This window comes from Macrobrachium nipponense, chromosome 42 (genome assembly GCF_015104395.2).
Source record: "Macrobrachium nipponense isolate FS-2020 chromosome 42, ASM1510439v2, whole genome shotgun sequence".
NCBI lineage: Eukaryota > Metazoa > Arthropoda > Malacostraca > Decapoda > Palaemonidae > Macrobrachium > Macrobrachium nipponense.
The window spans coordinates 22057976-22072568 of NC_061103.1; the positions used below are offsets into that span (position 1 = coordinate 22057976).

The following is a 14593-nucleotide window of genomic DNA, read 5'->3' on the forward strand; positions in this document are numbered from 1 at the left end:
ACTATGAGAACTTCTGTCTTGCCATCAGGGACCTCAGTCTCTAGAAGGCAATTGACCATCGACTGATGGGTGCATGCTTTGAGAGAATCATCATCTCGTCTCCCAACATTAGTGGCGAACAAGATAGACGATTTGTATGGTGTTCTCGGCATAACCCTTCAAAAGGCGATTGTCATGTGACTATGTCTCCTATGCATGACAGGTCACTCTGAGCTCAGTCAGTCAGCAGCTGTTGAAGATTCCAAGATCGTCATGAGCTACGCTGTGGACTTTGTATTGGTTGATCCAGATCAGTCATTACTATGTCCTATTGGCGTGCTACTGTACCCATAAGGATCGACACCCATTATGGAGTGTCGTGTCTTTATCCGCCCTGCAGACTGCCATTGCAGAAGTGTCTGATGACACATCATTTCTCCAAATATTACGAGACAGTGAGAGACTTCTCTGCAGTTGGATAGTCCAGTAGATGGGTACTTGTCAAACGTCATTTCCTTGGACTGGTGGCGGATGCTTGCAGGTTGTGTTTGCTTACCCAGCTCCTTCAACAGGACAAGTTGCATCTCGCCTATGGTGTGCAGCTCTAGAGGTAAGAAGGATACGAGAGTGACTGGGCGGGTCTCCACCTCGTCCTTCCACTCCTCTTCCTTCGGGAGTTCGGAGGATAGGAATTGAACTTACACTGGCAGGTCGGGCGATTGATATGGTAAGTTTACACATAGAGCATCCTTTTTGATGTTTTTTATTAGAATCATAGAAGCAATCCCACCCCTACCTCTACCAAGGGGAGGAAGGAGACTGGCAATAATGCAAACCCTTCCCAGAACTTGCATTTAATGCCTCCGACTCCGAAAACTATTCTTCACAGCCCATTTTGGTTTTCGACGATTACGATTACTCACCCTCGTTTTGAAAAGGCCCAGAAGTCTGACTCTTGATCATGCAGCTCCTATACTCCGATCAAGTTGTCAGAAGCAGGACACTCCTCCTTGCTCTTATGACCAGGGGGAGTAGCCTAGGTGTGTAGAACTCCAGTCAGTTCAAGAGACTCACTCATATTCTCCCACCAATCAGTGAGTCTTCCTTATGTAAAGGACTGAGGGTTTGTATACAGGGGGTCCTCGAGTTACGACGTTGATCCGTTCTTACGATGCATCGTAAACACGATTTTCAGCGTAAGTCGGAACATTGAAAAATACCACATGATTTAATGTAAATACCTATCAATAACAACGAGAGAACAATTCCTTACCTTTATTAGTTTGATTGGCTTGCACACTGGAGAGGAAGCTGCGGTGCTGGATGAGACTGGGGGAGGTTAGTGAAGAGAAAAAGAACCTCCACTGATCAGAAGGATGCTTGCCTATGGTTGTATAGTATGTCGAATAGCCTAGCCTAACCTGTTACCTTTGGGGTTGGCTTCATTGCATCTAGGTAGTTAAGCAAAGTAATATTAGCTAGGCTAGCTCCTTTTACAGATTAGTCTACCCCACAGCAATTCTCACATTTGCTTTATGTAAAGGCTTTAATCTACTCAAGAACAATGGTTTTCTTTTTCACATTAGCTGGCTTTATGACCGGGTGCTGACTTCTCCTCCTTGGCGATGTAAGTGCGGTTAGGCATACGTTTCCAAAACAAACCTGTCTCGTCTACGTTAAACACTTGCTGAGCAGAATAAACCCCCTCCTTAATTATCTCAGACAACGCTTTAGGAAATTCACTCGCTGCTTTCTCATCCCCACTAGCAGCTTCACCTTGCAATTTAAGGTTATGGTAATTGGCCCCGAGCCTTAAATCGCATAAACCACCCCTACTAGCCACAAACTCTTCACTTTCACTTACCCTTCCCCCTCTTTTTTCTTTTTTTCAACGCTTCAAACAATCTTCGCCTTCTCCTGAATCACCATAAGGCTGACTGGGATACGCCGTTGATTTTGGTCTTCCAACCAAAGCACCAATAACCTTTCCATTTCAATTATTAGACCACTACGCTGCTTAGTTATCACTGTCGCTTTCATAGGAGCAGATCCTGTTTCACATGTTCAACGATGCGCTCTTTATCTTTGATAATGGTAGCAAAACCGGTCCGAACGGCTAAGGCCAAGCGAGCGGGCCAATGTTTTGTTGGCGTTTCTCCCTTCTCGGATCGCTTTATAATGTCCACTTTAATTTCCATGGTGATGGCCTTTCTTTCTTCGATGCACTACCATCAGAAGAGTCCGCCTTGCGCTTGGGAGCCATAACAAAGAGCAAAAAGTTACAAAAACGATACAACACGAGGGAGATTGAGAGGCAGTGTGTAAACAACCAAAATGGCGTATGGGCGAGGACTGAGGCCGTCTCCTACCCCCACAAAGCGTATTCTTCGCCGTGCGCCTGGAACTAGTTTCGCGTTTGTTTACGTTGCTTACGACGCTAAACCGCGTAAGACGGAACGACGCAAAAATATTATTATTTTTTTATATTTTTATGGGGGCGCGTTCGTAACCACGAAACATCGTAGTCAGAGACCAGCGTAACCCGAGGACTTACTGTATCGTGTAGGAACAATCACAATTTTTGAAAGTAAATTGTACACTTCCTAACTATACAAACCTGAGGACCTTTACATATATGCCCACCTCATGCCACCCCTCAATCTGAACCAGGGTGGAAAGGCAAAGTGAAGTGTTTACATCCAGGCAGGCTAGCCTATCCGCTTGCCACATGGTAGTTACTGCCTAACCAACCTTTGTTCAAGAATTTAATGGCCGTAATTCCAGCTACGCCAAAAGTAATTAATTATGTAAAGGCCCTGAAGTTTGTATAGTTAGGAAAATACAATTTACTTTCAAAAATTGTGATTTTTGGTGTAACCAGGATGTTGAAATTTGAAGTAGGTCACCATTTGGTTTGTACTGGCTGAAGGGTAAAGTGTGTGATCTTGGAAACTAGATGTGAGGAATGTAGGGGATTATTCAGAGGACTTTATGCCTGAATATGTCAGATATAGTTAAGAAGGGAAGCGGATAGATTGACAAAAGCAACCTTTCAGTTCTATCCTACCTAGTATCCCTTCAGCTGCAGCTATCCTCACTCAGGCCAGGCAATTTGGTAGTTTGTCTGTTTTTATGTTGATGGAACCAGTGGTTATTCAGCAACGGGACCAACAGCTTGACATGACTTCCGTGCCACGTCGAGAGTGAACTTCTATCACCAGAAATACACATCTCTAACTCCTCAATGGAATGCCCAAGAATCAAACTTGCGGCCACCAAGGTGGCAGGCCAAGACCATACCGATCAAAGCCACTTTTTGGTAGTGCTAGTATTGAGACTTCCTTTGTAGCTCCGCCTCCTACTGTTTGGTTCAGGAAAAGCGCATCGAGAAATTAAAAACATGACATTAAACTTAAAAAGTTTAAGTTCTAATACAGGTTTAACTGAGTTTGTGACAGGGAATGTTCTGAATTCTTCTGTAGTGTGCGCCGTTTTTCGCGTTCTTTGCGTTCTTTTAGAAGTAAGGTGTTGGTGCCCTTCCCTGTAGGTAGCCTGAGCCTTGGCCTGTACTCTCCAATATCTACTTCTCTTTTCTCGGTCTGAATCTTGTTTTACATGTTTGCCTAAGACGGTTTGGTAAACGTTAATCTTCGCTCCGTATGCTCAGTCTTTGAATATTTCCCTAGTCTAATCTTTCAATACAGTGCTAACCAATACCTTATTTGGTTAGCACTGTATTGATTTCATAGTATTGTTACTGGAGATTGCGCTTAAGGTATAATTTTCAATTACTTTTCATATATGATTTAGATCCTGGGGTAGTCGTGTTAATTATTAGAATCAGAGGTGTAATTGAACCCAGACTCGTAGTTTTAGTTATCTGCTGTCCAGTTCATATGTATGTCTTCCAAGTTACCATTCAATTATCACCCATCATTTGAGAATCATGGTTTAAAGATTTCATAATTTGAACAAATCCCTTTGGGTTAAACTACATTCAGAATCTTTAGAGAGAACTTCTCTCGATTCAACTGTGAAGACAGGTCCGCATTCACCTTAGTCGTTCACTAGCATAGTAGTAAGTTTCTCCTTAGTTGAGATTCAAACTACTATGAGAACTTCTGTCTGCATCAGGGACCTCAGTCTCTAGAAGGCAATTGGACCATCGACTGATGGGTGCATGCTTTGAGAGAATCATCATCTCGTCTCCCAACATTAGTGGCGAACAAGATAGACGATTTGTATGGTTGTTCTCGGCATAACCCTTCAAAAGGCGATTGTCATGTGACTATGTCTCCTAGCATGACAGGTCACTCTGAGCTCAGTCAGTCAGCAGCTGTTGAAGATTCCAAGATCGTCATGAGCTACGCTGTGGACTTTGTATTGGTTGATCCAGATCAGTCATTACTATGTCCTATTGGCGTGCTACTGTACCCATAAGGATCGACACCCATTATGGAGTGTCGTGTCTTTATCGCTGCAGACTGCCATTGCAGAAGTGTCTGATGACACATCTTTCTCCAAATATTACGAGACAGTGAGAGACTTCTCTGCAGTTGGATAGTCCAGTAGATGGGTACTTGTCAAACGTCATTTCCTTGGACTGGTGGTGGATGCTTGCAGGTTGTGTTTGCTTACCCAGCTCCTTCAACAGGACAAGTTGCATCTCGCCTATGGTGTGCAGCTCTAGAGGTAAGAAGGATACGAGAGTGACTGGGCTCTCCACCTCGTCCTTCCACTCCTCTTCCTTCGGGTTGAGGATAGGAATTGAACTTACACTGGCAGGTCGGGCGATTGATATGGTAAGTTTACACATAGAGCATCCTTTTTATGTTTTTTAATTAGAATCATAGAAGCAATCCCACCCCTACCTCTACCAAGGGGAGGAAGGAGACTGGCAATAATGCAAACCCTTCCCAGAACTTTGCATTAATGCCTCCGACTCTAAATATTCTTCACAGCCCATTTTCGGATGAGTTACGATTACTCACTCGTTTCGAAAAGGCCCAGAAGTCTGACTCTTAATCATGCAGCTCCTATACTCCGATCAAGTTGTCAGAAGCAGGACACTCCTCCTTGCTCTTATGACCAGGGGGAGTAGCCTAGGTGTGTAGAACTCCAGTCAGTTACAAGAGACTCACTCCCCATATTCCTCCCACCAATCAGTGAGTCTTCCTTATGTAAAGGACTGAGGGTTTGTATACAGGGGGTCCTCGAGTTACGACGTTGATCCGTTCTTACGATGCATCGTAAACACGATTTTCAGCGTAAGTCGAACATTGAAAAATACCACATGATTTAATGTAAATACTATCATAAACAACGAGAGAAACAATTCCTTACCTTTATTAGTTTGATTGGCTTGCACACTGGAGAGGAAGCTGCGGTGCTGGAGAGACTGGGGGAGGTTAGTGAAGAGAAAAAGAACCTCCACTGATCAGAAGGATGCTTGCCTATGGTTGTATAGTATGTCGAATAGCCTAGCCTAACCTGTTACCTTTGGGGTTGGCTTCATTGCATCTAGGTAGTAAGCAAAGTAATATTAGCTAGGCTAGCTCCTTTTACAGATTAGTCTACCCCACAGCAATTCTCACATTTGCTTTATGTAAAGGCTTTAATCTACTCAAGAACAATGGTTTTTCTTTTTCACATTAGCTGGCTTTATGACCGGGGTGCTGACTTCTCCTCCTGGCGATGTAAGTGCGGTTAGGCATACGTTTCCAAAACAAACCTGTCTCGTCTACGTTAAACACTTGCTGAGCAGAATAACCCAACCCCCTCCTTAATTATCTCAGACAACGCTTTAGGAAATTCACTCGCTGCTTTCTCATCCCCACTAGCAGCTTCACCTTGCAATTTAAGGTTATGGTAATTGGCCCGAGCCTTAAATCGCATAAACCAACCCCTACTAGCCACAAACTCTTCACTTTCACTTCCCTCCCCCTTTTCTTTTTTCAACGCTTCAAACAATCTTTTCGCCTTCTCCTGAATCACCATAAGGCTGACTGGGATACGCCGTTGATTTTGGTCTTCCAACCAAAGCACCAATAACCTTTCCATTTCAATTATTAGACCACTACGCTGCTTAGTTATCACTGTCGCTTTCATAGGAGCAGATCCTTTCACATGTCAACGATGCGCTCTTTTATCTTTGATAATGGTAGCAACGGTCGAACGGCTAAGGCCAAGCGAGCGGCCAATGTTTGTTGGCGTTTCTCCCTTCTCGGATCGCTTTATAATGTCCACTTTAATTTCCATGGTGATGGCCTTTCTTTTCTTCGATGCACTACCATCAGAAGAGTCCGCCTTGCGCTTGGGAGCCATAACAAAGAGCAAAAAGTTACAAAAACGATACAACACGAGGGAGAGAGAGGCAGTGTAAACAACCAAAATGGCGTATGGGCGAGGACTGAGGCCGTCCTCTCCCCCACAAAGCGTATTCTTCGATCCGCCGTGCGCCTGGAACTAGTTTCGCGTTTGTTTACGTTGCTTACGACGCTAAACCGCGTAAGACGGAACGACGCAAAATATTATTTTTTATATTTTTATGGGGGCGCGTTCGTAACCACGAAACATCGTAAGTCGAGACCGACCAGCGTACCCGAGGACTTACTGTATCGTGTAGGAACAAATCACAATTTTTGAAAGTAAATTGTACACTTCCTAACTATACAAACCTGAGGACCTTTACATATATGCCCACCTCATGCCACCCCTCAATCTGAACCAGGGTGGAAAGGCAAAGTGAAGTGTTTACATCCAGGCAGGCTAGCCTATCCGCTTGCCACATGGTAGTTTACTGCCTAACCACCTTGTTCAAGAATTTAATGGCCGTAATTCCAGCTACGCCAAAAGTAATTAATTATGATAAAGGAACCTGAGTTTGTATAGTTAGGAAAAACACAACTTTACTTTCAAAAAATTGTGATTTTTGGTGTAACCAGGATGTTGAAATTTGAAGTAGGTCACCATTTGGTTTTGTACTGGCTGAAGGGTAAAGTGTGTGATCTTGGAACTAGATGTGAGGAATGTAGGGGATTATTCAGAGGACTTTATGCCTGAATATGTCAGATATAGTTAAGAATGGAAGCGGATAGATTGCAAAAGCAACCTTTCAGTTCTATCCTACCTAGTATCCCTTTCAGCTGCAGCTATCCTCACTCAGGCCAGGCAATTTGGTAGTTTGTCTGTTTTTATGTTGCATGGAACCAGTGGTTATTCAGCAACGGGACCAACAGCTTGACATGACTTCCGTGCCACGTCGAGAGTGAACTTCTATCACCAGAAATACACATCTCTAACTCCTCAATGGAATGCCCAAGAATCAAACTTGCGGCCACCAAGGTGGCAGGCCAAGACCATACCGATCAAGCACTTTTTTGGTAGTGCTAGTATTGAGACTTCCTTTGTAGCTCGCCTCCTACTCGTTGGTTCAGGAAAAGCGCATCGAGAAATTAAAACATGACATTAAACTTAAAAAGTTTAAGTTCTAATACAGGTTTAACTGAGTTTGTGACAGGGAATGTTCTGAATTCTTCTGTAGTGTGCGCCGTTTTCGCGTTCTTTGCGTTCTTTTAGAAGTAAGGTGTTGGTGCCCTTCCCTGTAGGTAGCCTGAGCCTTGGCCTGTACTCTCCAATATCTACTTCTCTTTTCTCGGTCTGAATCTTTTGTTTACATGTAGCCTAAGACGGTTTGGTAAACGTTAATCTTCGCTCCGTATGCTCAGTCTTTGAATATTTCCCTAGTCTAATCTTCAATACAGTGCTAACCAAATACCTTATTTGGTTAGCACTGTATTGATTTCATAGTATTGTTACTGGAGATTGCGCTTAAGGTATAATTTTCAATTACTTTTCATATATGTATTAGATCCTGGGTAGTATGTGTTAATTATTAGGAATCAGAGGTGTAATTGAACCCAGACTCGTAGTTTTAGTTATCTGCTGCATCCAGTTCATATGTATGTCTTCCAAGTTACCATTCAATTATCACCCATCATTTGAGAATCATGGTTTAAAAAGATTTAATAATTTAACAAATCCCTTTGGGTTAACTACATTCAGAATCTTGAGAGAGAACTTCTCTCGATTCAACTGTGAAGACAGGTCCGCATTCACCTTAGTCGTTCACTAGCAATATAGTAATGTTTCTCCTTAGTTGAGATTCAACTACTATGAGAACTTCTGTCTTGCCATCAGGGACCTCAGTCTCTAGAAGGCAATTGACCATCGACTGATGGGTGCATGCTTTGAGAGAATCATCATCTCGTCTCCCAACATTAGTGGCGAACAAGATAGACGATGTATGGTTGTTCTCGGCATAACCCTTCAAAAGGCGATTGTCATGTGACTATGTCTCCTATGCATGACAGGTCACTCTGAGCTCAGTCAGTCAGCAGCTGTTGAAGATTCCAAGATCGTCATGAGCTACGCTGGGGACTTTGTATTGGTTGATCCAGATCAGTCATTACTATGTCCTATTGGCGTGCTACTGTACCCATAAGGATCGACACACCCATTATGGAGTGTCGTGTCTTTATCCGCTGCAGACTGCCATTGCAGAGTGTCTGATGACACATCTTTCTCCAAATATTACGAGACAGTTAGAGGGGACTCTCTGCAGTTGGATAGTCCAGTAGATGGGTACTTGTCAAACGTCATTGACTTGGAGGGTGGGGGCGGATGCTTGCAGGTTGTGTTTGCTTACCCAGCTCTTCAACAGGACAAGTTGCATCTCGCCTATGGTGTGCAGCTCTAGAGGTAAGAAGGATAGAGAGTGACTGGGCTCTCCACCTCGTCCTTCCACTCCTCTTCCTTCGGGTTGAGGATTAGGAACTTGAACTTACAACTGGCAGGTCGGGCGATTTGATATGGTAAGTTTACACATAGAGCATCCTTTTTATGTTTTTTATTAGAATCATAGAAGCAAGCCCCAATCCCACCCCTACCTCTACCAAGGGGAGGAAGGAGACTGGCAATAATGCAAACCCTTCCAGAACTTTGCATTAATGCCTCCGACTCTAAATATTCTTCACAGCCCATTTTCGGATGAGTTACGATTACTCACTCGTTTTGAAAAGGCCCAGAAGTCTGACTCTTGATCATGCAGCTCCTATACTCCGATCAAGTTGTCAGAAGCAGGACACTCCTCCTTGCTCTTATGACCAGGGGGAGTAGCCCTAGGTGTGTAAGAACCCAGTCAGTTTTCAAGAAAGACTCACTCATATTCCTCCCACCAATCAGTGAGTCTTCCTTATGTAAAGGACTGAGGGTTTGTATACAGGGGGTCCTCGAGTTACGACGTTGATCCGTTCTTACGATGCATCGTAACACGATTTTCAGCGTAAGTCGGAACATTGAAAAAGACCACATGATTTAATGTAATACCTATCAATAACAACGAGAGAACAATTCCTTACCTTTATTAGTTTTGATTGGCTTGCACACTGGAGAGGAAGCTGCGGTGCTGGAGAGACTGGGGGAGGTTAGTGAAGAGAAAAAGAACCTCCACTGATCAGAAGGATGCTTGCCTATGGTTGTATAGTATGTCGAATAGCCTAGCCTAACCTGTTACCTTTGGGGTTGGCTTCATTGCATCTAGGTAGTAGCAAAGTATATTAGCTAGGCTAGCTCCTTTTACAGATTAGTCTACCCCACAGCAATTCTCACATTTGCTTTATGTAAAGGCTTTAATCTACTCAAGAACAATGGTTTTCTTTTTCACATTAGCTGGCTTTATGACCGCGGGTGCTGACTTCTCCTCCTTGGCGATGTAAGTGCGGTTAGGCATACGTTTCCAAAACAAACCTGTCTCGTCTACGTTAAACACTTGCTGAGCAGAATAAAACCACCCCCTCCTTAATTATCTCAGACAACGCTTTAGGAAATTCACGTCGCTGCTTTCTCATCCCCACTAGCAGCTTCACCTTGCCAATTAAGGTTATGGTAATGGCCCGAGCCTTAAATCGCATATAAACCAACCCCTAACTAGCCACAAACTCTTCACTTTCAATTCCCTCCACCCCCTTTCTTTTTTCAACGCTTCAAACAATCTTTTCGCCTTCTCCTGAATCACCATAAGGCTGACTGGGATACGCCGTTTGATTTGGTCTTCCAACCAAAGCACCAATAACCTTTCCATTTCAATTATTAGACCACTACGCTGCTTAGTTATCACTGGTCGCTTTCATAGGAGCAGATCCTTTCACATGTTCAACGATGCGCTCTTTATCTTTGATAATGGTAGCAACGGTCGAACGGCTAAGGCCAAGCGAGCGGCCAATGTTTGTTGGCGTTTCTCCCTTCTCGGATCGCTTTATAATGTCCACTTAATTTCCATGGTGATGGCCTTTCTTTTCTTCGATGCACTACATCAGAAGAGTCCGCCTTGCGCTTGGGAGCCATAACAAAGAGCAAAAAGTACAAAAACGATACAACACGAGGGAGAGAGAGGCAGTGTAAACAACAAAATGGCGTATGGGCGAGACTGAGGCCGTCTCTCCCCCACAAAGCGTATTCTTCCGCCGTGCGCCTGGAACTAGTTCGCGTTTGTTTACGTTGCTTACGACGCTAAACCGCGTAAGACGGAACGACGCAAAATATTATTTTTTATATTTTTTTATGGGGGCGCGTTCGTAACCACGAAACATCGTAAGTCGAGACCAGCGTAACCCGAGGACTTACTGTATCGTGGTAGGAACAAATCACAATTTTTGAAAGTAAATTGTACACTTCCTAACTATACAAACCTGAGGACCTTTACATATATGCCCACCTCATGCCACCCTCAATCTGAACCAGGGTGGAAAGGCAAAGTGAAGTGTTTACATCCAGGCAGGCTAGCCTATCCGCTTGCCACATGGTAGTTACTGCCTAACCACCTTGTTCAAGAATTTAACGGCCGTAATTCCAGCTACGCCAAAAGTAATTAATTATGTAAAGGACCTGAAGTTTGTATAGTTAGGAAAAATACAATTTACTTTCAAAAATTGTGATTTTTGGTGTAACCAGGATGTTGAAATTTGAAGTAGGTCACCATTTGGTTTGTACTGGCTGAAGGGTAAAGTGTGTGATCTTGGAACTAGATGTGAGGAATGTAGGGGATTATTCAGAGGACTTTATGCCTGAATATGTCAGATATAGTTAAGAAGGGAAGCGGATAGATTGCAAAAGCAACCTTTCAGTTCTATCCTACCTAGTATCCCTTCAGCTGCAGCTATCCTCACTCAGGCCAGGCAATTTGGTAGTTTGTCTGTTTTTATGTTTGCAATGGAACCAGTGGTTATTCAGCAACGGGACCAACAGCTTGACATGACTTCCGTGCCACGTCGAGAGTGAACTTCTATCACCAGAAATACACATCTCTAACTCCTCAATGGATGCCCAAGAATCAAACTTGCGGCCACCAAGGTGGCAGGCCAAGACCATACCGATCAAGCCACTTTTTGGTAGTGCTAGTATTGAGACTTCCTTTGTAGCTCCGCCTCCTACTCGTTTGGTTCAGGAAAAAGCGCATCGAGAAATTAAAACATGACATTAAACTTAAAAAGTTTAAGTTCTAATACAGGTTTAACTGAGTTTGTGACAGGGAATGTTCTGAATTCTTCTGTAGTGTGCGCCGTTTTTCGCGTTCTTTTTGCGTTCTTTTAGAAGTAGGTGTTGGTGCCCTTCCCTGTAGGTAGCCTGAGCCTTGGCCTGTACTCTCCAATATCTACTTCTCTTTTCTCGGTCTGAATCTTGTTTTACATGTTTGCCTAAGACGGTTTGGTAAACGTTAATCTTCGCTCCGTATGCTCAGTCTTTTGAATTTTCCCGAGTTCTATCTTTCAATACAGGTGCTAACCAAATACCTTATTTGGTTAGCACTGTATTGATTTCATAGTATTGTTACTGGAGATTGCGCTTAAGGTATAATTTTCAATTACTTTTCATATATGTATTAGATCCTGGGGTAGTCTGTGTTATATTAGAATCAGAGGTGTAATTGAACCCAGACTCGTAGTTTTAGTTATCTGGCTGGTCCCAAGTTCATATGTATGTCTTTCCAAAGTTACCAATTCAATTAGCACCCTATCATTTGCTGTCCAGTTCATATGTATGTCTTCCAAGTTACCATTCAATTATCACCCATCATTTGAGAATCATGGTTTAAAGATTTCATAATTTGAACAAATCCCTTTGGGTTAACTACTTGTTATAAATTAGCTAATAACAAAAACAATGTAAAGAAAAAATAGATCTGATATTATTTTATACTTTGAACATATTTTTCAGAACCAAAGGAGAAACATGTCATACAATAATAGGTTGTGTAATGCCTACATGAATGCTGGACGTGCAGAGGAGTTTCTTGAAGAATTATCTGCCTTAGCTGATAAAACTGATGTCAATGTTGTCAATATAAAGGCCAAATTCCCAGCTGGTGGTATAATGGGCATTCTTCAACACAAGGCAGAGCTTTTGCCCAAAGGTGAGTTATAGAAGATATTTTTATGTGTAGCCATACACAGTTGGATGAAATAGTTTGGATTTTCTCTTACCACAGTGACTGATAGCTAAAGTATGTGTATGAATTTGGTTTTAGCAATAAGAATAGGAGTATAATTCCTTTTGAAGTACAATATTTATCCTTGTACAATAAAGTGCTTGAAGTCTGATACTAGAGGGGAGATAATGCAGAAGTTTCTCAAGGAGCAGTTCTACAGTAAAGCTGTGTTAAAAGTCAGAAAGTTTGGTAATAGTTAGATAGTTATGATGAAACTATTAATTTTAGGGTCTGACTTACCCCCAAAAATATAGGCCTACAATTAAATTGCACCTCAAAATTGTAAGGATCAATGTTTAATTCTAGCAAATACGTTGCATTCCCCCAGCACCATGCCTTGTAGTGGGTCTCATGAAATTCTGCCACACTTAGCTTTCAAGAAATTACAACAGATTGAAAATCCATTAGTCTTTTTATGATGTCTACTGTACATATTGTTGCCATTGCATAGCAGCATTTTCTTGTCATTTTTTGTTACAAAAACTATTTCTTATTAAGTACATGGTCGTTAGTGTAGGTGATAAGGGGACCCACCCACTTTTGGGAACACCCAGTACCGCTGAGCCAACTGCCATCTTCGGTGAGATGCCACCTGTATCTTTAAAACACTAAAAATGGATGTATAATTTTGTGAAGAGTCTAATTTGCAAATACATGCTATTGAACTAGGTTCATATGACTCAGGCCAGTAGGCTTGACTCAAGCACATGAATTCTTAGACTATTATGTGAGGACTAAACATGTGATACAGACTAGAATTGACCTAATATTAGTAATTAAGAAACTTTAGGCATCTTACATAAATGTAGCTATACCATGGGAACCAAAAGTTAAGAGACAAGGGAAGAGAAAGTATGGCCCTAGGAGGAACCTATCTAGGATTTGGATGGTCAAACCTTCAGTTGTGTGTACTTTAGAAAAGTGTATTACTTGCCAACAGCCAGAGTAATAGAAAGTGTGAGCACCTTAAGAAAAACAAGAAAAACAGTGAATTAGGCTAGGCCCTCAGGAGCTGCTAGTGCTGATCCAAATTCCGAGAGATACAGCCTAGCAAGGCTGTGTGATGAAAAAATAATAATCAGAAGGGGGAAACGAGCAAAAGTAAAAGCAAGAACATTAAGGACACATATGGGCAAACTGCATTCAAATGTTTGCCGTTTTAGATAATCAACTTAATATTCAGAAATGGGAAGTATGGTTGAATAACATTTAAACATAATGCATAAACAGAAATAGGAAGTATGGTTGAATAACACTTAACATAATGCATAACAGTAAAACAAATACAAATTTGTTACAAACTATTGACCAAAAGCTAGCATTCAAGTAAAAGGTAACATCCTTCCAAACAAATAATATTAAATCTACAAAACTGTCAACAATTGAAACCAGAGGTTTTGTACATAGCATATCAAACAATACAAAAAAGTTGTAAGTGTTTCAAAATTTCACTTAAGCGTATCATTATAAAGGTACCAGTGCCTAAGAATACCCTACTTTGTGAATCTCTTCACAGGTACCAGTACCTAAGAATAAACTACTTTATGAATGTCTTCATTATTTTTAGAAATTAGGAACCTGGAGATATATAGAATGGACATCAAGTGGGATGTAACTATCATTTAAGTAAAGGGGGTGAATACATTCATAAGAAACATTGAGAAAGAAGTCTGTTAAATATAGAGTGGACATTAGATAGGACATCTCAATTGCTTTTTCATAAGTCATCAGATTATATAAAGGTGAGACTATATATAATATCCTTTTCATGTGGTTATTTGTAAAACTTTTTCATAAAAATGCAAATATCAAATACAGGTGCAGTAGTAGTGGGTGAAAATAAACCCATCGGTATCAGCCTAACCTGACCTTATTCCAGTATTGTCATAGAATATTAGCATTCCTTACCCCAGTGTTGTCTGTTGTATACCCAAAAATTTGAAAAGTACTATACAAGAAAATTTGGATATCAAAGTGATGGGACTTGGTATAGTGATAAGTTGCAAAGACAAGTACAGTTAATATGTGTAGAACAAATAATTTAGGCTAGACATTTTGGTATCTTATCGT

General features: G+C 41.8%; 1 protein-coding gene across 1 annotated transcript in view; it reads left to right on the top strand.

Annotated features, from left to right (window-relative positions):
- LOC135213420 (uncharacterized) overlaps positions 1-14593 on the top strand; it is a 37053-nt gene that overhangs the window by 5878 nt on the left and 16582 nt on the right. The window contains exon 2 of the mRNA XM_064247381.1: positions 12253-12448. Within this exon, the coding sequence (XP_064103451.1) occupies positions 12268-12448 (181 nt within the window). The 5' untranslated portion in view covers positions 12253-12267. The remainder of the gene's footprint in view (positions 1-12252; positions 12449-14593) is intronic.